Source organism: Nothobranchius furzeri, chromosome 7, assembly GCF_043380555.1.
Source record: "Nothobranchius furzeri strain GRZ-AD chromosome 7, NfurGRZ-RIMD1, whole genome shotgun sequence".
Taxonomy (NCBI): Eukaryota; Metazoa; Chordata; class Actinopteri; order Cyprinodontiformes; family Nothobranchiidae; genus Nothobranchius; species Nothobranchius furzeri.
The window spans coordinates 41,876,985-41,900,263 of record NC_091747.1 but is presented as its reverse complement, the minus strand read 5'-3'; the positions used below and the strand labels follow the sequence as shown (position 1 = coordinate 41,900,263).

Below are 23,279 nucleotides of genomic sequence, written 5' to 3'. Positions count from 1 at the left end.
ATGTGTGGGCATTGAGTTGTAGAGTTAATTAAAGGCTCATTTTAACTGATAAAAATAAAGAGCATTGAGGTAGCAGTCTGAGCACTAACGTATTTAAAACAGTGAGTTATCAGCTGAATTACAGCAAGTATGATGCCGATTTTCTTGGTGTGCTACAGAGAAAATGAAAAAACGTGAGTGTGTTTCCACTGAAAGGTTCTGACAGCGTGGCTGTAACTCTGTGCTATTGGACCGTAACAAAGACCTAAAAGTCCAGGACTCATTATTGGCCTTACAGCGCTCCAGTCAGTCCGTGCCTCAGCTCTGCCTTTTGAATTGTGAAACTCATGCTGGGGGTTGCAAATCTCTGACCTTTCTTTATCATATGCAGCTTCTGTTTTTACCTCCTCGGCTCTGTTCTCTCTCTCTCTCTCTCTCTCTCTTTCTCTCTCTCTCTCTCTCTCTCTCTCTCTCTGTGTCAGACAGCTTCTTGGCACGATTCAATATCTGTGTCATACATGTCAAGCACTCAGCTCTTTTTATGCTATCTATTTCCCTGATGAAATCATAGTTCTGTCTGTCACACTGTTGCATAAGACCGGCCAATATATCTTTATTTGTCTGTCCAGCTCATCCCTGATGAGATGCTGGGGTGGTAACGCTCTGGCCATTACAACACTATGCCAATGGCTGGTAATTAATGGTCAGGGCACTTTGACATGTTTACTGTAGGTCTGCTGTGTTGTGTACAGATCTGCACCACAGGTCTGAACCGTCATTCATTTAGTCATTTTGATGGAAGGTGATAAAAATGGAAACGATCAAAAAGGAAACACATCGATTGCAGCCTGATAGCTAGACGAGGACTCTGGCAGCAGACACCCTGCATTTGTCACAGAGCCAAGTTTGACTTTAAGTAGCGCTGAAAAAACTTTCCTAAATTACAGCTTTCCAGGGAGTTGCTAGACCTTGTTGCTTGTTCTGTGTGTTTTTGGTGAAAAAAATGGGTGGAGCAAATGCTAAGAGAAAGGTGAATGATGGGTGATAATGTTTTTGCCTGTGGATGCATTTGTCTGTCTCCTGAACCACAGTTAAACTGTCAGCCACTTTTGGTTACTAGGGAATACTGGAGAAATTTTAGCCAATCAGCATCACTGAATTTAATGCCGCTGGGCTGCTGGCTGACAGCGCCCCTGCAACAGGAAACAGCTAGCTAGCATGATAGAAGGTTCTGGATTTTCCTTTCCCTTCTCCCTCTCTCTCACTGCCTCATTCACTCACGTTCACTATTGGTTCATACAGATCAAAACACATCTATAGCTATTGCTGTTGTAACGGGTCCCAGGAGTGGTACAGTAACTGCCGGCACAAGTAGGTTACCTGTATGAAGCTGGCGAAAGCAGAGTACTGAAGACAGGATGCCTCTCATTTCCTTCCAGTTCACGTCTCATTTATTTTACAAACTCATGAAATTATAGTCACACGGTTCATTTCTGTTACTCCATTTCAGTTCTTTAGAATTTCACTCCAAACAAACAACTTACATTATCCCTCAAGTTGCTTCTCACAGCATTCTAGTCAGAACGTATATTTCATTTTAGGTGACAACACATTTCTACTGTTGATTACTTTAAACTATCACTCTCTGCAAATAGTTCATATTGAGGTTCTCTTTTACAGTGTATCACTGAATTCAATCATTATGGAAGCCCATTACCGCCACTCAGATAAAGAAAATATTATCTCATAATTATGACTTAGCTATCTCATAATAATGAGATACTATCTCATTATTATGACTTAGTATGTCATAATTGTGACTTCATATCTCATAATAATGAGATACTATCTCATTATTATGACTTAGCTATCTCATAATTATGATTTAGCTATCTCTATCTGTGAACAGAGACAATGAATGAATATGTATATTTAATTTTATTTGTCTTTTAAATGCTTATGTTTTATTTATGGACACATTAAGTCAGAGCGGAACCTTTGTTTATGGATTTCTTGTTCCGGGGACTGATAAAGGGATGACTGCGCCTGACAAATAAAATTAAATATATATATATATATATATATATATATATATATATATATATATATATATATATATATTTATAAATATATAATCAAGATTTAAATGTGGCAATCCATTTCATGGGTGCTACACCGTGTTTATTTGTTTTCATTTATATCGTTATAACTTTATTAACAGCATATCTAATGCAATTTCTGTAACATGTTAGTGTCACCTACTGGTGGAAGTGAGCATTGCACAGTGAGATGCACAGCTTTGAGCAGATTATAAATTAGAATGACAATGTGTATTTTTACCTTTAATCTCTGGAAATATCCATCAAAATATTGTTGAAAATGAATAAAATGATGTCCAGTCGTTCACAAATATTGGCGGCTTCATAACGTATAACCATAAAACTTGCGTCTTAAGTACATGGCGTCTTTGGGGAATGCCATGTTTCTTTCTGGCCGGCTTCAGGACTTGCGCCTGTCTGTGACATCACACTAGATGATTGGCTGGATGTACGGCTAACGGAAGGCACGGCAAGGCAGCTTTATTTATAAAGCACATTTCAAACAGAGACAATTCAATGTGCTTTACAATTTTCATGACATAATATGAAAACACATAAAACCACAGTTACGTTCAAAATCATTTAGGCAGTAAAAACATAAAATTAATAACACGCAAAACTCTTTTCAAAACATATGTGAAAGAACAGAATCGAAAAAAGAGATGCAATATATTTTTGGCTGAATGGTATTGCCTTGGAATGATGGCATCATGAGCAGGTGCAGGTCCTCGAACAGATCTGGAAAATAAACCACCAGAAAACTCCAATCAGCATTGCATTCTCTCGATGGAATTAACGGAAGGCTAATCAATGTCTGAGGGGTTATGCCAAAGTTGAATGTTTTCCTCAGGTGAAAACATTTACATTAATGTTTTTTTTAACTAGTGACAGTCACGCTGATATGGTGTAAAACTACCCTGAAATGTATGTACTGCCCCCTAGAGCCAGTGAAATACACACTGTCTCTTTAAGACACACAGGCTGCTGGAGACTGAAAACTCAAACTGGAAAACAAACGACTAAATAAAATGTGATAAAAGACAAAAATGAGCAATGTGAACTGCATTTACTCACATGGTATGCTTGTGAATTCATTATTAGTATTATAGCCTAATTTATCTGTAATTTGATGATTGACTTCATATATAAAAATGCTTCTTTTTAACTGTAGTAATTTCCCCACTGTTCATTTGAATACTTACAAGTAGGGATGCAATGATACCAATTTTTTCCAAACCGATACGATACAGATACTTGGATCTGAGTACTCGCCGATACCGATTACCAATACCGATGCTTCTACCACACAAAAAAAATGCTATGAATTGGAATACAGGTTTTATTTTCTCCTCTGCTTTCAACAGAAAAAGACTGTGAGGTAGATAAAAAGTAAAATATATGAATAGAAATGATCACAAAACTAAATTATTAGGTGAACAGAAATGACAAGTTACAGTGAAGCCACTTTCAAGCTACTGCATTGGTATCGGTTCCTGGAATCCGATAACTTTTATTGATACTGGATTCGGTAGCAGTATCAGTACTGTCTTATATCATCCCTACTAATAAAGACTAAAGACGGAATTTTTTTCGTATATTGCTGCAACTGCAGCTAGCTCAGCTACCAGGAAGTTCTTCACAAACTAAGCGCTATATGCTTATAGTATCTGTGCTTCATCTTGTGATATTTTGTTGCTGTCCAGATTCCATCTTGCTTCTTAATTTGAAACTTGGGCATGAAAAGCTGCAGGAGATGTGCATTCCTCTACAGTTTGCTAGTCCTTTAGTCAGCTTTGGATTTCTGATTTTTTCTGAAGTTGAAGACGCGTTTCATTTTGGTTTGAAATGAAAGCATGAATATTGCTGAGGATTTATTAATTGTGTTAAATCTGCCAGCTGGGTGTTGTAACAGCCCTGTGCTTCTTATCTAACTCCTGAGGCAGAGCACCGAACAAAACAAAACTTTTAGTTTTAACATGAATGCATTGTTTAGCTCCTTTTTTGTGTTTCCCAGATAAAAGACAAAATGTTCTTGGGGTGCAGCAGCATCAGCTCTGCCCCCCAAAAGCAATCCCTGACAGCTTATAAACAAAAGCCTTTCCTGGTGCTGGAGCTTAGCTGTTCTGTGCTCATCCACATTGTAAATTGACTGCATTTATATCAAGCTGTTATCAAAGGATGGTCACGTTGCTTTGCTTTCACCCCCAACACATTGCTCCATCACCTCAGCTGATGTCACTCAGATTCCGCTTTAAAAAAAAAGGAGCAATTCTTTCAGGAAGTCTATCTTTTTTGGATTCACTTTTCTCTTCCTCTGGGATTTATTTCTGTCTGCCTCTATCTCAGCTGTCCAGTCGTCCCCCTTTTCTCCTCCCCTTCTCCCTGCTTTGTGTGCAAGACACTTCGGCCGTTTCTCATACTTGTCGGAACATGTGTACTCACGTCCTTGTGAAAGGTCATCAACGATGGCCCAAGGACTGTTCCTATCCTAAGTATTGTAATGATCTGAAGTTGTATATTTATACACTGTAATTAGATCTAAGTATTATAATCAGAAGTGGTTGTTTTTATCATCAGGGAGTTTACTTAAACACTCTGTATTGACTGAGAGACAAGAAAAGAGAGAGAGTTGGGATCGTTTAAGAATCTTTAATTTCTATAATTATAAATTCTTACAATTTACCAGGACTATCTCAATGATGGATGCATATGGATTTGGATGTTTCGTGTTGATGTGTGTGTGTGTTGTTCAGAATCTCTAGGCTGACGTAGCGAATCTGGTTGTTATGACTAGGCTACCACGAGGCTTCAGAAGCTGATGACATGAGCCGCCATTTTGCCGTGACCACGTACCGTATATGGAGCCTCCCGTGTAGATCAGGAAATGCCAGGTCCTGGGACCCTCGGATGTACTGGAGCTGGTGGAACAGCGGTCGCAGCACTACAAAGCCCGTCTGAGGACAGCTCCGGTAGTAGTAGCAGATCTCGGCGGGTTCAGCTCTTATTGTGAAGGAACCGTCGTCTTGTTGTTCAAACGACAGAAATTTCCAGCTTTTCTCAGCTCAAAGTAGGAAGTACAGCTGGCCAGCCTGTAACTTTCTTAATGATGACGATGGAAATCCTTAGGACCTCCAAATGAACGGAACTGAGGTTAATATGGAACTGAACCTAAAATGGCGTTGCCTTGTTTTATACCCCTCATTGTTTACAAATCTTAGTAAACCGGATTGGACAACTTTCATTAAACAACCCAGATTCTGCCCTACGACAGACGAAAGTTCTGATTGGTTGAAAACAATGTGTCATGCGTTTCCATGGTAATGTAGATCAGTCTGTCTGGTGCATTCCTGTTTATTCATTAAACACATAACTCATGACATCTTTATTTCACAGATCATTCACCTGATTATTAATGATCAACATATGCTCTGATTAGCTTTATCACGAATAAAGTACTTTAATTAAAGGAAAGCGTTCTTCTTCTCTTCTTCTGTCTCTTCTCCTGGAATGTAAACATACTGAACCAAGCGTCCGACCTTGGCGATGTTACTGTGTGAAGGGGCAGCTGTTAAGGGCAGACAATTATAATATTCATAACGCTACAGTATGCTTAATGGCAAGTTTGCTCAAAGTTCCCAGATGTGTTCTAGCTCCACCCATTGTATCGAGGATGCATCAATGCATCTTTCCGCAGACTTGGGACAGCAAAGTTTCCCACAATGCATTGCATCGGAAACTGTTTACCCTCCCACTGTCTTTATGGGTGACCCTGTGAGGAACGTTGACCATTGAGCAGGGTTGATGGTTTATCCCTTGAGGTCCACGTGACAGGGGTGAGGTGGTTCTCACTCCTCACCCCTGTCACGTGGATCCAAGGGATAAACCATCAACCCTGCTCAATGTTCAACTTTCCTCGCGGGGTCACACCCATTAGGAAAGTGGGAGGGTTAAACTCCAAATGTCAGAGAAGAAAGCTAATAACTGTAATGTTTTATATTAGAAATATAAATAATATAATCTAAAGTTGTGTGTTATTGTAAATAATCGTGTGTAAACTGTAAATTTCGCTGTGTGTGTTTGGGTTTCACTCTTCACGATCCTTCAAAATGCTAATTAGCTGACCCACTAATATCAAAATAAAAGCACTGTAGCTCTGTTCTGATGAAAAATAAACTTTTTTTTATCATTAAAGAGCAGGAAACACCAGTATTTCAATAGTTTTGATCAAAAGTGGGCCAAATAAAAAACAAATTATACTTTTTAACTGTAGCAAGAAGCAGGGCTTGTTGCCAGGACACCACGGAGTACTGTTCTGTTCCAAATGCCATCCTTGTCCTCCCATAATCGGTAGAATGGACTTTCTGGTGTCCTTGCCAAAAACTTTGTCTAGTACACAAGAACGCGTCCTTGAGTACTGAGAAACGGCGCTAGAGTTTTGCCCCGTCTTCCTTCTCGAGCCCTCAGAACCCCTTCATGTGAACCAGTCTGAGTCCTGAGTTATGGTACCAGAGAAGTGGTTTTTGTTTATAACCAGTCCAAACACGGATTACTCAGGGTGGAGGAAGGACCAGCTGTCAGATACGAGAACACTCAGGGTTGTTAGAAGAAAAATATATTTTTGAGTGGAGAACTCTAGTTTCACAGAAAGTTAGTCAAGTTTTCTAGTTAGAGGTGAGAAAAAGAAGCAAATGGAGAATCAGGACATCCAGACTATTATCAGTATGTTTTGTTTTATTAAATGAATTTCTCTTCTTCTGTGGTATTAATGCAGCCTTTAGATTCAGATCCAAGAAGAACCACAACCCCCAGTTTTCTATCTGGTTCTTCAGCGCGTAGATGGACAATAGTCACATTATCGCTGTGATTTTCTGCTCGATGTGAGTCCCACAGGATTGTTTTGAAGAGGTTTTGCTCAGAAGGCAAACTGATTTGACATTGTAGACTTTCCCTTTTCTCGTCAGCTGATAAGAGTGCATTTTAAAATCACCTCACAACTCAAGGCATTATCTTTTTTATTTTATTTATTTATTTTTCCGTGTCCTGTCTGACATGAAGCAAACAGAATTAATGTCGGAATGCTGGTGACAAGCCATACAGATTTACTCTCAGGTGGAGCATCAAAGCTTCTGCTTTTAATGTCATGCCTGATACTTAAAATGTTATTGTTTTTTTGAATGCTTTGTAATTCAGACCAGACATGGAGACAGAGGTGAAAGAGAAATGAAGAGACAAAAGGAGGAGGGGGGGGGGGTTCCACAAAAATAAACAATTGATGATGAACAAGAGTCTGCTTCTAGACCTGCAGAAAGAGTAAAACAAACAAAAAATGGGACACACAACAATACAACAAGAGCAAGCTATTACTGTGTCAACTTGATGAGGAAATATAAAATCAACATTGGTTTACTGAACAATCACACAATAATAAATCACAGTGCATTAAGTGCCAACCACAGCCTTAAGACATGTGTTGAACGTGCCCAAGTCCATACTTGTGAGAGCACCGTGTGAGCACCTGTGTGTGTACCCGTGCTTGTATATGTAAGGTTTCTTTATAGGAGCATCCAATAGAGAGTGTGAGGGGCCACAGATCTGCCCCCCAAAGATGTGTAGGAGATGGAAGGAGCTCAAAGTCCCAGAGATCCAGGAGCTGCCCCAGAGCGCAGGAACCCCAGGGAGACTGTAACCAGAGAAGCCCCTGCCCCCTCTCAGGAGGCACAGAGAATTGCCCTGGGGGGCCACAACCAGCAGCCAGCAGAGTCCCGGGGGATATCAGCGGCAAACCCACAGGCCCGCCCGCAGCCTCCCACCCCCAAGCCGGTCGAGCCCGGAGCCCAGCGACCCAGGACCCAGGGGCGACCAGGCCCGCCGGGGACCCAACAGAGCCCAGGGACCCAGATTCCACCAGGCAGCCACCGGGATTGATCAGGCAGACGCCAAAAATCTTAAACCTCCTGACCCGGGAGACACGAACACTCAGGCAGACCAAGGCACCACATTCCACACCGGGTGTGGCAGGGGGAGGGCAGGCGAAGATGTGTAGCAGCACAAGAAGTCCCAGGAGAGGGGAGGAGTCAAAGGCCCCACCTGACATATACAGTCATACACAGACACAGTCACACACTCCCTCCCTCACGCTCACACATACACATACAACCTAAGACTTACAAAAATGAATGCTAGACACCCACTCATGCTCCCCATACACACCCTATTCACTCTAGTCCTGCACTGCTGCACATGGGGTACAACCATCACAGATTCCCAGAGTTCTCCCCTTTCTGCTGGGGTGCTGATGAGCAGGCTCCCCCGTCCAATCCTGAGCAAAGCATCTCACCACCCCAGACCCCAACCAGACGGCCAGCTCCCCCTCCTAGCCTCCAGCCCCGGGAAGCCAAGCGACAACAGAGGTGTGCTAAGACCCCTAGTCTCCCTCCACCTGCTCCAATACAGTGTTAGTGTTGATGAGGTGTATTCCATGGCTGTGGTGAGTGGGCCACCACACAACCCCACTTCCCCCCACAGCCCTCTGTGTCTAGGTGCAGATTAAAATTGGAAGTGGACACCGGCACTCGGGATGAAGCTGAAAGATCCCCTTGCTAAATGCCGTTGAGTGTGCTCACTCCCAAGGCCCTAAGTGTGTGTTTGCGTGGAATGTCATTGGTGGAAGTGTTTAATGTGCAAATAAAATTGGGGGGCAGGCTGCCACAGGAATGCGGAAATGGGATCCATACCATATATAATAAGTATAAACACGATTTCTCAGTGTACTTGGTCTTTAATACTTTCATAAGAAACTATCATTTACGTACTCCTTTTCCTTGGTGACTGTAACAGATTAGGTTTAGGTTGTGAAGAGGTTACATGATTAATCTCTAACCCTGTTCTACCTTCTCAGTGGCCTAGTGGTAGTGTCCACCCTGAGACTGGGAGATTGGGGTTCATATCCTGGTATGGGTCATACCCAATATCTGCCTGCTTGATACCCAGCTTTAAGGGGTTGGATTGGGGGGTTAATTTATGTGTGATAACTAACGGGACTTTAACTTTAACTGTAAATGATTGGTGTTTAGTTCAGCCTGACCTCATGACCCTGATGGATCAGTTTCCTCTCCTAAAGCCACATCAGAACAGCGTGGTGGTCGTTTCCGTTGGCCCTCAGCTGGAAGGTCGTCCTCCATCTTCCTGTCATGGAGCGATGCCGATAACGAGACCGTTGGTCTCAGTTATTACTGCTGCTCACTCAGACTAAGACTCTTGTCAAATCAGTGCTTTAAGTGTGACTGACGTCCTATCTTAGGACTCTTCTGAAATCATTCAGACACGTGTCCCCCTGATCCCAGCTCTGACGTCCGCTTTAACCCTCTGTCTGCTCGCTGCTCTGGCTCTAAAAGCTTTTCTAATCTTCTGGCAGAAAGTGATAAAATCACCTCAAAGTGAGACATTCTCCAGCTAGCTGCCTCTGTCGCCTGAGGCTGATAACCCCACTGGCTTCTTGATTAGTTCTCCTGAAAATGAGGGCAGAGAAACAATGAGGAGGGCTGTTCCTGTGAAGGTGGGTGGCTCCAGTCTGTCAAACAGCATCAGGGGATTTTTGTGGCTCATCTTGACGGGTTAGAGATCTGATTTAAATTTTCATTCTGATTCTGAGTCAGCAGGTTTTACTTAAAGAAGTAAAACCTTTCTTTACTTTCCTCCCCAAAAAGCACTTTCTGTCCTCTCATCTGATCTCGGTTGCATCATTTGTTTATCCACAGCTTGTGAACATCAGGAGGGAGTCAAGTGGTTGCTTATCGCCAAAGAGCAGAGATGAATGAGCTCTGAGAGGTGTTTGCCGATTAAACGAGCCTCTGATGAACTCAGACATGTTACCGGATTCACCTCCAATCTTCCTCAGCTGAGCTGCTCAGTTGAAAAACATCAAGCCGCTTTTATTGAGTTTGTTTAGAAGAAGTCGATCTTATTTAGTCAATTAGCTTTGCTCAGATAATTGTGTATTAACTCATGCATGGAGGTGCAGGAAAATAATGTATCTCAGTGGTTCAAAATAATTTAATCTTTCTTTTTCCTATGAAGCCTCAAACAAAACTTTTTGCCCTGATAATGATCTGATATATTTGGGTCTCAATCACATATTTGCATTATTTAGTTTTTTAGGCGGTTCTGTAGCATTGGGAGGTGGTGGCGTACCATGTCTGAAGATGAAAACGTTTATTTTCTACACTACAACATTAGTGGGTTATCATCCAGAGGGATTAGGCCACTCAGGATATAATCCAGTTTGTTGTTTTTATGGGAGCTTCTCTTTAACTTGAGTGACCCCATATTTACAGCAGCCATATATGTCTTGCGGGGATCACCAGCTACCTTGGCTGGGCATCACTCCACTAGCAATGGTACTTTTTAGTACCAGTTAGATTTCAGGGTTTAACAAAAAGCCACCAAAGAAGCAGCACACCTAACATGAACACGATGTCCTCCTTTGTTGTGATTTTGTGTGACATATGGATCTCCTGCACTATGTTTAGAACAGCTGAGTAGTAGAAGAGAGCCATGGAGGGGCCACCACCAGCAGGCAAGGAGGTTTAAGTGTCTTGCCCAAGGACACAACAGCAGCATTCTTTTGCAGGAACCGGGATCGAACCTGTAACCTTCCGATTACTAGACAGCACGCTCTACCTCCTGAGCCATTGTTGTTCCAGTCCAGAACAGTCCGGTAGAGTGGAACCTTTGGTCGACTCATGCTGATTGGTTGTAACTCAGTGGGAAATGGCATCAACAGACGTTGTTCAAAACATTCAGCGTTTGTAAACCAGGTAGAGTTGCTTGTGGAGGAGAATGGAAGCACAAGCACATAAGCACCGTTCATGTAGCTGTTACAATCCAGGCTGTCTAGGGGGCCTGGGGTAACAATGAGGACGCATGTTCTCAGGTTAAAAGTAACAAAACAACATTTACCTAAATATAAACTCAAAACACAGATTAACAAGACACATCAGCAGCAACGCAAAACGAGTAACAACTAAACTCTCATATTAACCAAATCAATACAAAAACCACGAAAGACCATCACATTATTTTTCCTAATTTCCGAGTGATGTCTTAATTAAAACAAGCGAAGGGGTAAAGTGTCCTTTACCCCTAAAAGACGAACGGTTAAACACAGAGAGTTAAGCTCTCAAAGTTGTTACATAAAATTTAACTTAACAAAACCAAAAGCTGCTGAGGAGACAACAGACCAGAGAGAACCTCCCTGGCCTGCTGCTCCCTGAACTGAGGACTGGCTGACTTTTATGCTGCTGGCCTGCTGCTGGTCATCAGGATCAGCTGAGAGAATCTAACCAGGAGGCAATCTAGTGAGATTGGAGCCAGGTGCTGCATCCCCTCTCTCTCTCACACACACACACAGGGAAAAACCCAAATGGCTCTGAGCCATAACACTTCCCCTCTAAAAAAAGGATAATTAATGTTTACAAACTTAATTATACTAGATCACAATATCCCCCTACATACGGTGCCATCCCATGCAACCACTGCTTCTGAAATTCCCTTGTTGGAACAACATTCAGCGGGAAGGTGACAATCGGCGCTGGGTTGATGGTGCGGACTCGACCATGCCAAAAGTCCCACATCCACTGATCACGCAGGGTCCAGCTGAACTCTCGTCGATGGTGATTCACTGTCTGCTCGCTCAGTTCTTCCAGACAGGATTCCATCAAAGTCTTTAACACAAAGAATACGTCCACAGTCAGAAGATAACAAATTCTGACCTCCTTGTTCCAGAGTTGTTAGGCAGGCTTCCACAGCAGGAGTGTTCCATCTGTGAAAGCGGAAGGGGGGAGGGGGACCAACGGAGCGGAGCGACCACCTGGCCGCTGGAGTAGCATCCCAGTCAGACGTGCCATACCAAGTGGGTTCCTCTCACCCACTGAAGATCGATTCCTCTGATGATCCATCCTTTAGATTCATCGTCCAGGGCACAACTGAAGTGTCACCTCCCCGCTCGCACACCATGCACCACTAAGGTTTTCAGAACAGAGATGCTGTGAACTATTCCAAAAGCAAAACGTAAGTAATAACAGTAAGGCAGAGAACATGCGTCCAAGTAAGGTTTGGGATCAAAAATCCCGGACGAGCCCCCATTTGTTACGATCCAGGCTGTCTAGGGGGCCTGGGGTAACAATGAGGACTCATGTTCTCGTGGTAAAAGTAACAAAACAACATTTATTTACATAAATATAAACTCAACACACAGATTAACAAGACACATCAGCAGCAACGCAAAACGAGCAATAACTAAACTCTCATATTAACCAAATCAATACAAAAACCACGAAAGACCATCACATTATTTTTCCTAATTTCTGAGTGATGTCTTAATTAAAACAAGCGAAGGGGTAAAGTGTCCTTTACGCCTAAAAGTCGAACGGTTAAACACAGAGAGTTAAGCTCTCAAAGTTGTTACATAAAATTTAACTAAACAAAACCAAAAGGTGCTGAGGAGACAACAGACCAGAGAGAACCTCCCTGGCCTGCTGCTCCCTGAACTGAGGACTGGCTGACTTTTATGCTGCTGGCCTGCTGCTGGTCATCAGGATCAGCTGAGAGAATCTAACCAGGAGGCAATCTAGTGAGATTGGAGCCAGGTGCTGCATCCCCTCTCTCTCTCTCTCTCTCACACACACACACACACACACACACACACACACACACACACACACACACACACACACACACACACACACACACACACACACACACACACACACACACACACACACACACACACACACACACACACAGGGAAAAACCCAAATGGCTCTGAGCCATAACAGTAGCTTTAAAATCGGCGTTAGTAAACTCCCAACGCTAAAAAATGCAGTACCATTCCCCGTACAACCACGTAATTCACTGGGCTTTGCTGTCTCACAGAGCACTGTAAAAAACAACACTTCTTCTGGTCATTGAATGCCACATTTTACATCACACAGCAGCTCTCAGGTCCTCAGAGTATAATTGCTGCATTTCAATAGAATAAAACTTAATGTTAACTGTGGATGCTTTTTGGCGCTGATCAGTGACATCACTTGCCGCTGAAGAAGGCACGATGACGTCTGTGTCAAGTCCTGAAAAGGCTGAATTTGAATGGAGACACAACAGCTGAGACATCGTATCTCCCAAGAATCGTCCTGAAGTTCCGACAACGGAAACATTCCTGGCATGAGGAGACACCTGTTTGGTTTGGGCTGAGGGTTGTGATGTCACCTTCTCCTGGCCTGAATCCTGTTCCATGCTTATTACACAGGTGGAACTTGTCTCTCTTATGTGCAAAAATAGATTATGACCATTTTGAAATTGATCCAGAAATGATTAAGTGAGAAGTGAGGCATGATGGCCTTCACTCTGAAGTGTTCGGACGTACTACTCTTCTTATTAGTGAGAAGCAGGTCTTGTGCAAACGCTGGATCTGCTGAAACCTAGAAAACAAATTCCCACATCTCAGCGACTGATACAAGCTTTGCTTCTTTTCCGGGGTAGAAAGGAAATCTGTGCCTCGTCATGCGTCGACCAGGCCTAGACGATATGTTAATAATTAGATGCTAGAGTTTGCTTTTATTTATCTTTACGTGTTTGCTTTTATTGGCTAGTTTTTAAACATACTTCCTTTAGGGTGATTTATGTTTCCTCCTCAGGCTTGTTCTTCTCTGAATCATGGTCTCATTGTTTGAAGTCACTGTGGGGCCCTGACCTTGGTTGTCCAATAAATCATTCTCCTATTCAAATGGGTCTAAATCGATTTACGGAAGAAAGGAGATTTATGGTTCCTTGCACGTTTAGCTGAAGTATGATCAGCTTCAACAATGTTCTGGGGGGTGCACTTTGCTTCCACTTGGGTTCCAGCTAAGGGCAGTGAAATACTTGCTGTTGGATGCCACGCATTACTTGCGTTGCGTTGATTTGAAGCGTTGTTTGTGCACGCCCCCTGAAATTAACACAACGCGTCCAAACACTGCTTTATACGAGTAACCAGTAGGTGGAGTTGACGAAAAGAGTGAGACACACTCACCATGTTGAGTCCGTCTCTGCTTTAGAGGTCTTTCATCCCATCTACAATACCGCAGCTGTGTTTTTTTTCTGTCGTGTTCTTAAATAAAACCAGTTACTGACCTCATTTATTGACGCCATGTTTGTTTTGGTTTTTCCCACAAACCCGGCTCGCTGTTTGGTCTGAGTTATCTAGATGCAAATTGTTTAAGCTGGGCTGCATTTTGGTGCTTAGTTGTTATTTTTTCAACAACTCCAGCGTGCATTGGTGATATAGTTGCACCATCACAGCTTCTTACACCCCCAGAGCCACTTTCACCTGACTGGTAAATGTGTGGAATGTCTAAGAACAACTGGTATCTGGTTCTTTACTAAAGTCTGTTTGAAGCCCTCCCTTCCAGTCATAACTGGATTAAATCTTCTAATGATAATAGGCCGATCTTTTAATACGGAAGTCTTTGGGAAATTTATAATTACAACCTGTGAGCATTTTGCTAATTTTAAAACACCCCATGCAGAGAATCTAATGAATATCCTGCAGTTTGAGGCATTTACTGAATAGGAAATCAAAAAATCCTGCCAGGACCTAATTAAGACAAACTTAATTATCTTTTCATTTTCTGCTTTTTGGTTTTATTTCATGATCCAGAGACAGATTCAAAGTGTTCCCTCAAAAACCAAAATACTGAACTGTATTCAGATTATTTAATTTTAGATTAAGATGTTCATTTGATGCAATGTTTGTTTAAAAGCTGTTTATGCCGACATGTTATCTGTTTCTGTTTCCATAATCATTACTGATCTGATTAAACCACAATTAGCAGACATGTATCTATGATAGCTAAGGCTCAAAGTGGCTGAGAAAAGGCCCTGTTAGTGTCTGTGTGTGTGTGTGTGTGTGTGTGTGTGTGTGTGTGTGTGTGTGTGTGTGTGTGTGTCTTGTCTGGTTCACTTGTTGCACATCGACAGCAGTCATTAGCACTCAGGCCTCCCTGACAGGGAAGCTGGCAGCCTGATGGATGTCGTGATTAACGAACGGCGTCTGGTCGAGCGCACAGGTACAAAAACCACCGCCGATGCGCTGCAGAGAAGAATTTCAGCAAATCAGACGTCTGCTTCTCAAAATTAATTGAGATGTTTTGAATAAGTAATTACTGTGTAATAACCTTTTAAAATGTTAATTTAATGCTTAACAACAGCCACAAACACCCTGACAGCCTGAGGTTTTCCATCCAAAACAAACATTTATAGAGTTTATATAAACAAGAGGATTCCACAGTCATCTGATTATCTGTAGAAAATATCAAATAACAGAAGCAGATGTGCTCGTGTTAATTCAGCTCAGGTAAAAAACAGGAAACTGAACATTTTCAGTATTTTCCTGCAGCAGATTGCGGTGGCCTAATACTTTAGAGTACTGTCTGTTGATTAAATCAACGACAAGTCATAAACTTGTCGTGTTTTTGAGCCTAAAGTACCTGCTAGCTGACACATCTGCTTTCATTTACTCAAAAGACTTCCTACTTTAAAAAGCAAAGTTACATACTGGGGTCTTATCTGTTTTATGATTTTAAAATAGTTTTATTTGATGGGTTCAATAAAATTTACTCAATTCAATAGAAAAAGTTTTCAAATGTGAATGTTGACAGATTTCTACAAAAACACAGAAAAAATGCCTTTCAGTTAGGCTAGAATAGAATAGAAAATACTTTTTTGTGGGGAAACTCATTCATTAAGACAGCACTTACGCTTAGTGCAGGGGTCTCTAACACACCGAGTAGGTTGCCGGGAAGCAGCCAGTGAGCCATCCTGACTTAACTACATTTAATTTGTGGAAGTAAAATAAAAATCTGATCGTTACACAAATCTTTTGGCAAATGTGTTCTACTGGAAACACACAGATTAATTGATCCGGTTGCAGCACAGATCCCGTTTCTGTCAGCTTTGATCAGTGGCTGCAGCTGCAGGTGGATGAAGACGCGCTTTTAAGAAGACAGGGTGACGTCGGCCACAAAGACCTGGTTTCAGAAAAACATCATTAATACTCTGGGCGACAGTAAAGCCCTATCTGCGTTAACAGCTCATTAATGCTAATTAAATGCTATTGGTTTATGAACACATGAAGAACACAAGCTTCCAAACTCTGGACATCTCCTGTGATTTAGTTTCAACAAATTTCCCCTTAACTATTTCAGCTGATTATCCCGTTTAGTAATAAAACACGATTGTGAACACTGTCCCTCTCTGCTCTGTGTTGTGCAGCCATCCCCAGAGAGTAAACAAACTACAACTATACCTTCAACCTTAATATTGTCAGCAATAAACGCAGCAAACCATCATTTATCTGTAGTTATTCAATAGTGAAGCAAAACTTGAGCAAAATTCCCCAAAAAATGATTAAATGAATCAGGAAGGCAGGAAGAATTGTTCTGCATTTTACAGTTTTCATTTCAGTTCAAACAACGTAGAATGTTGTGTTTTCATCACATTTAGCTTGAATTTTATTAAAAATACCTTCAGCTTTGTTAATTTTATGAGAAAATTGGTTTAGAATCTTTTGAAAAATAATCATAACAATTAAAGTAGAACATTAAATGTTTAAATGGCATTCTATAGTGTTAGGAAGTATTTGTTCATTTATGACTGAACACTATGAAAAACTGACTTTGCTGCTTAGGCTCTGGGCAGGTCACAGGATTAGGAACAGGTTAGCTGTGTGCTCAAAAAGTTATGTTACTGATCTATTTAAAAAATGTCCAATCATTCACACAGATTTTTATTTCATAATCTGAAAGAATCTGATTAGTTATTAATCGTAATGTTTAGTTGAGTTTGATTTTCAGAATTAAATGTCATTTTCCTTGTAAGTGTGTTATAATATTGATGTATTGCAGAGCAATCTAGTGAATTCAATGCATGTTAATATGTTAATATAGTAAGTATAGCATTTTTGACATAAGCACATTCACACATGGAAAGTCTCAATGTAAATACATCGTATGGCAGTAGCTCTTTGGTACATTTATTGTGTAAAAGTAACTCACGGGCCAAAAAGGGTTGGAGACCCCTGAGAGAATCGGAAAATTTAATACAGGTAAACACCCAAAGGCAGTAAGTTATCATTGTAACCTCCAGTAATTAAACAAATAATAAAAATTGGAAACAGAGAATTGCGTTTAGAAGGAGAAAAGACATAGACAGACAAACGAGCATCTGGGTACTGAATGTAGCACCTAAAATAGATTTACACGTGCCAAGTTATTTCTAATACTTTATTCTATTGTAGATTCGTGTTCAAATATAAACTTACAATTCACAATAATTTGGGTTATTAGCTAGAATATTGTGTAAAACTAATGTTTGATTTTGTAATCTGGACCCATTTAAAGTTTCTCCTTGTTATTTTGTTTTATTTCTTTCTGCTCCATCACAGATTCAGGTTTAAACTGACTGAGGAGAATATTGTTTGCCTATAAAGACGTTACTGGAGAGCATCTGATATAGCTACAAACTCTTAGATAAACCCACGTCTCTGATAAGAGACTGAGATAATACTTAAATATTAACATAAAAAGGGTGAGTTGTACTTTATTTTATGTTGGTGTATGTTTTTGATCTGTCACACAAAAAGGGGCTTCATTCCCACGCATCACTCTAAACATGGCCGACTCTAATGATGTCGGAGCTGCCTGTTTCCTCCGAGGAGAAAGTTTGATTTCAAACCTCTCCTGCTGCGCTGCTGAGAAATAAAAAGGGAATCCTGCAGCTGTTGCCTCTGTCTCTTCAGATCCTGCGGCTCGCTTGTTTCCTTATTAATGAGAGAATTCTTTTTACTGTGTGAAGTTTGGCCACAGCAGTACATTTTATGTAACACCCATCGTTGCTCTTCTAGGCTGACCTCATAACTCCATGAAAACTCACTTTCTAATGTATTTTTCATTTCTATTTTTATCAAAGTGCTGATTTCCATTTCTGTTTGATACCTTCTCAAGGTCGGCTACTTCAGAAATGCCTCTAAGGCAGGAATGATCACAAATAGTTCTTAGTGCTGCCCATTTACATGTAAAACAAAGGTCTCCACTTTCTTTCACTGGTGAAAAGTCAAAGATGTGTTTTCACAAGAGCTACGTGGACAAAAGGATACTGGTGTCCCACAAGGATGTGCCCTCAGTCCCAGCCTGTTCACATTACTTGCATATGATTACTCTGGAAGACATCTTGGCAATCATGTAGTAAAGTTTGCAGATGATGTCCATATTTTTTATGTGAAGTTTAAAACAGCTCCATGATTGTGTGCATTATGTATAAAAGAGCTACAGAGAAACAGATAGACACTTCACCAAACTTCATTAATGTAACTTAACATGTTCAAATCTGGATTTTAGAACATACAGCAGTACAACAAAACTACACGGACAAACAAATCGACACCTGATCAAAATGAGCCTCACAGAGCTTTCAGAAAATATCCAATCAGAAGAACGTGGGTGGATGTTTCAGCTGAGGGGGTTAAAGAGAAAGTTGCTGAATATTTATTTGTTTAGTTTTTAATATAGATCATATAAGTCCACTGAAGCTCCAAACGAATAAACAGCTAAAGCTTACTTTGAACTCGTAAAAATTTGAATAATAAGTTTTCACTGAAATGCCGTAGAGGCGATCCTCCTTGAAAAACAGGCTCCTATCATCAAGGTGAAGCGGTTAATCTGTGTAAATATAATTACAGGAAGCTGATCATATCTTACTTTGTTCTATGGTGTTATTTTTTAAATTGAGCTGCAAATTTTGCATTATGTATAAAATGCTGACATGTGAGAACTTTATGCGACACTACAGTAACTTCTCAGGTTACCTTCATGTTCATGACCTCACTCCCCAAATAAACACCACAACGTACCATTGTGCTTGCAGTAAGTGATAACCTCTGGCTCCTGTAAAGCTTTTGTTTACTTTCTGAGGAGAGGAGAAGTGATCTTTGTGCTTCCAGCACACAAACTTGTGTATTTATGTTGGATGTTTTACACAAGAAGAAGTTATTTTTGGAGTTGCTTGTCTGAGGCTTGCTGCCATAACAAATAAGATGCAAGCAGAGACCTGAGAGCACAGTGGCAGAAGTCCAAGTCAGACAAACACAGCCTTCAAAGAGTGGATTTATTAGAGAACACCACCCTGATATCTGAGTTGCTGTATTGATCGGTAAGGACTTGTTTCCATTGTTTTCTGATAGCGCAAAGAGCTTTCGAGAATTGATTTTCTGTCCCTGCGTGCATCTTTCTAATTCTTTAATTTATCTAAGAGGGCAGAAAACGTTTCACCTTTCGGAACAAATACTACAGATGTGAGTGTGTCACCTTTCATAAGCACCAAAGTTCTGTCAGTCCTGGCTTAAAAAGGTGTCATTAACACCTTTTGACCATACTATTATTTTAATCAAACTGTTTTTAAAAATCCACTCAGATAAATATTGTTAAAAACAACCTCAAGGCAAAATAATCAATCCACAAACTCTGCTTCAAAATATCCTTCGATGGTCAAACAGAAACATCCCTATTTTTAGCTCAATAACAGTCTTTGTTCGTCTTCCAGCATGTAAGTGTGTTTCAAAGGGAGATTCACCTTCCTGTGCAGCATCATATTTGGCATTGACCGAACTACTGCCTGCAGGAATCTGGTATGAGAACACAGGGAGGGAGGGAGGAGAGAGAGAGAGAGAGAGAGAGAGAGAGAGAGAGAGAGAGAGAGAGAGAGAGAGAGAGAGAGAGAATCTGGTATGAGAACACAAGGGGGGAGAGAGAGAGAGAGAGATTAGAAGCTTACTTTTAGCATTAGCAACTCCACCACACAGCAGAACTCCCCCAGGCTTGTGTTGTAGAAGTGAAACATCAACATAGCAAATCAGTAGTAGAGTAAATTTTTCTAATCAAAATCCCTAAAAAAGGAACAATAGTTATTTTCAAAACCTTTATATAATGTAATCATGTCTTTTATCAATAATTAATAGAATGTGTGTGATTGACATACACTGAACAAAAAAATAAACGCAACACTTTTGTTTTTGCCTCCATTTCTCATGAGCTAAACTCAAACATCTAAAACTTTTTCTGCATGCACTAATCACCATGACTCTCAAATATTGTTCAGAAATCTGTCTACATGTGTGTTAGTGAGCACTTTTCCTTTACCAAGATAATCCATCCCAACTCACAGGTGTGGCATATCAAGGGGCTGGTTAGAAAGCATGAATAATGTGCAGGTGTGCCTTGAATTTAAACATTCAAAAGAACAGAAACAGAGATGCATATATTCCATCCTTGTTTAACAACTCGATTTGGAGAAAAGCGAGAAGTAGTTCCTGTTGGGAGTGCTAAGGCGTTGGTTCATAAAATGATTCAATAATGTTGCAAAACTTTGGGGCAAACCCATATAAATGCAAGACTTAAAGGGACTTTACAGACTTTTGAATTTTTATGCTCGCAATTGCCCCCTCAGGCCAAAAGCGTAACGGCAGCTTCAATAGTAGGCTCGTGCACGGGGCGCGCATGCTGTATGTGCACACTCCTTAACGAAAATAACAGCTGAGACAGTCCCTTGTGTGTGTGTGTGTGTGTGGCCCGGAGGACAGGAGAACGCGCAGCTAATTAATTAAATAATTTGGTTTTGTACCTTTCTCTTCAGCACAGCCGACGAAGGTTTAAGCTGGGTCAGTCCTCCTGCATGCTCAGATCATTCCCTTCCATTGCTTGAAAAATTGTTCCAAAATGAAAGTTGAGCCCACATCTTTTTTATCTGTGAATTCAAAGCCGTTCGGCAAGTCTCAAATAAAAATTTGGGCATCTTACTGTAAAAAAATATACCATTAATGTAAAAAAGAAACTCAAAATAAACTATGTTCACACCCAGAATTGAACCGAGGTCTTCTGCACAAGAGTCCGACGTCTAACTAGGTGAGCTAAAGCACCAGTGACGTCCTTTGTATCTGTAACATTTATATCCTTGATGACAGCTGAAACAACGTTCAAAGAACGGTTCGGAGCAAAAATGGCTATTTTGTTACTAATTTGCAGGAAATATCTAGAAGAAAGTTCTACAGAAAGTAGCTAAGGGTCCTCAGAAATGTTGCTACCTTTGTCACTAGGTGTTAGGAACAGCGACAAAGTGGCACCACCTCTCTCTGCTGCTAAAGCTACGGATAGCAAATGCTACGGGCTATGCCTGAGCGTGAACGCGCATGAAGCAGCCTGCTCGACCTGAGCAGCTCTCTTTTTCTGTGATTTTACAGAAAAACAGGCAATCACAGTAAAAATGCCAGGGCTCATTCTACAGGACCAGGGCATTGCAGGAGAATGTATGAAGAAGACATGTATTATTTCTATACATGTTTTGGCTGTCAAACTTCCATAATGCCCCTTTAAGAGGAACGCACGTTCAAGTTTACAGAAAACTTTGTGGGAATCAGAGAATAAGACAAAGCCCTTGTCTTCAGTGAGATCTGTGCTTCTGTTAGAGGAGACAGCCAATCAGCACTCAGATAACTAAGTTCTGTTTCCTTTTCCTCAGTTAACACCTGGATCATGGGGAAGTCCACAGGTTAGTCCATCCATCGATCCATCGATCCATCCATTCATAAACCTATCCATCCATCCATCCATGAACATCCATCTTTGTCATATTTAATTCCAGTTACTAGCACACACACACACACACACACACACACACACACACACACACACACACACACACACACACACACACACACACACACACACACACACACACACACACACACACACACACACACACACTGTGATGCGTGACATCAGTGTCTTGCCTGCTTCCTCTAACAGCTGCTGACAGTTTGAACCTGGAGCCTACGCTCCCTACACAGAAGAGGATCTGCAATGAGTCTCGTCTGCAGTGGGAGGTGGAGGTCTGTGGAGAAGACTTCAAGCGGGACATGTCTCACATAGATTCACAGTACTGGTGCAACCTCACACACTTCATCAGGTGAGATGACACCTGAAGATAGATGTTGGATAGCTGAGTGTTAGCAAATTGCTGTCTGGTCATTCTACAAGACCCATAAGGACGTGTTTATGAGACGTCAAGTCCTGACAAGTCCTGTAGGTCACAGTGGGCCATGCAAGGTGCGCGCCTTCACTGTGCAGCATGTGTCAAGACACTAACCAGCTGTGTGTGTGTGTGTGTGTGTGTGTGTGTTTGTGTGTGTGTGTGTGTGTGTGTGGTGGAATAATTTAGATCATCAAATTGGATTAAAGCAGTAGAAAATAATGACAAAAATAAAAATGGAAACTCCATTTAAACAAATAAATAGTTTTCTTTTTGAACTTTTTTTTTGCTGTGGGAGATAAAAAATATTCCAATACATCAAACACTAGAATCTCAAGATTAAATGGTGGCTTTAAAAAGCAATTGTTCTTCAGGCAGAAAGTTTTCCAACTACTCAATAAATGACAGCACAGGGAGATGAATGTTTCTTCACTTTCTGCTCCAAAAACACACAAAATGAGTTGAAATCTTTAGAGACCAAATGGAGTTTCCTCTTTATAAACCCAAGCTGCCATAACTCTTCAGTTTTTTTCTGTTAACCAGGGTTCTGCACCCTGTTGCTCTGGGCCAAGTTTTTTCTGTTCTAACCGTTTTTGATATCTGCAACAACATACACTAAGAAGGTCTGCCTGCCTTTTAAAAGTCAGCTCTAAGCAGGAATTTGATAAATTCATTTCTAAATTTTTATTTTTATTTTTATTTTTCATTTCAGAAATCATGAAAATCTAACTTGGAATCCTACTGAGCTGGGAAACAGCATCAGGGTTCTCACCACAGTCCCTTTATTATTGTTACTTAGTGCTTTATTAAACACTAATAAACTATTTATTAAAGAATTAACAATAGGGCTGCACAATATATCGAAAAATTATCGTCATCGTGATAACAGGACGTGCGATAGGCCCATCGCAAAGCACGTCAAAAACGGTGATAAATGTTTGGTTCAAACATTTCCATCCGTGTCATACATCACCTTTGTGTAAACCAGCTCTGTTTTTTTACGCTGAAGTATTATTTGACCAATCAAATGTAGTCCTTCTGATATGTGGCCAATCAGATGGGTCCGTTCACGTAATACGCCCGCCCCCT

The 23,279-nt window shown here is 41.0% G+C and overlaps 1 protein-coding gene across 1 annotated transcript in view; it reads left to right on the top strand.

The window, feature by feature from the left end:
• The window catches only part of LOC107382688 (receptor activity-modifying protein 3), a 44,673-nt gene that overhangs the window by 6,845 nt on the left and 14,549 nt on the right, over positions 1 to 23,279 (top strand). Inside the window, exons 2-3 of the mRNA XM_015954937.3 lie at positions 21,681 to 21,710; positions 21,968 to 22,127. Coding sequence (XP_015810423.3) covers positions 21,681 to 21,710; positions 21,968 to 22,127 — 190 coding nt within the window. The remainder of the gene's footprint in view (positions 1 to 21,680; positions 21,711 to 21,967; positions 22,128 to 23,279) is intronic.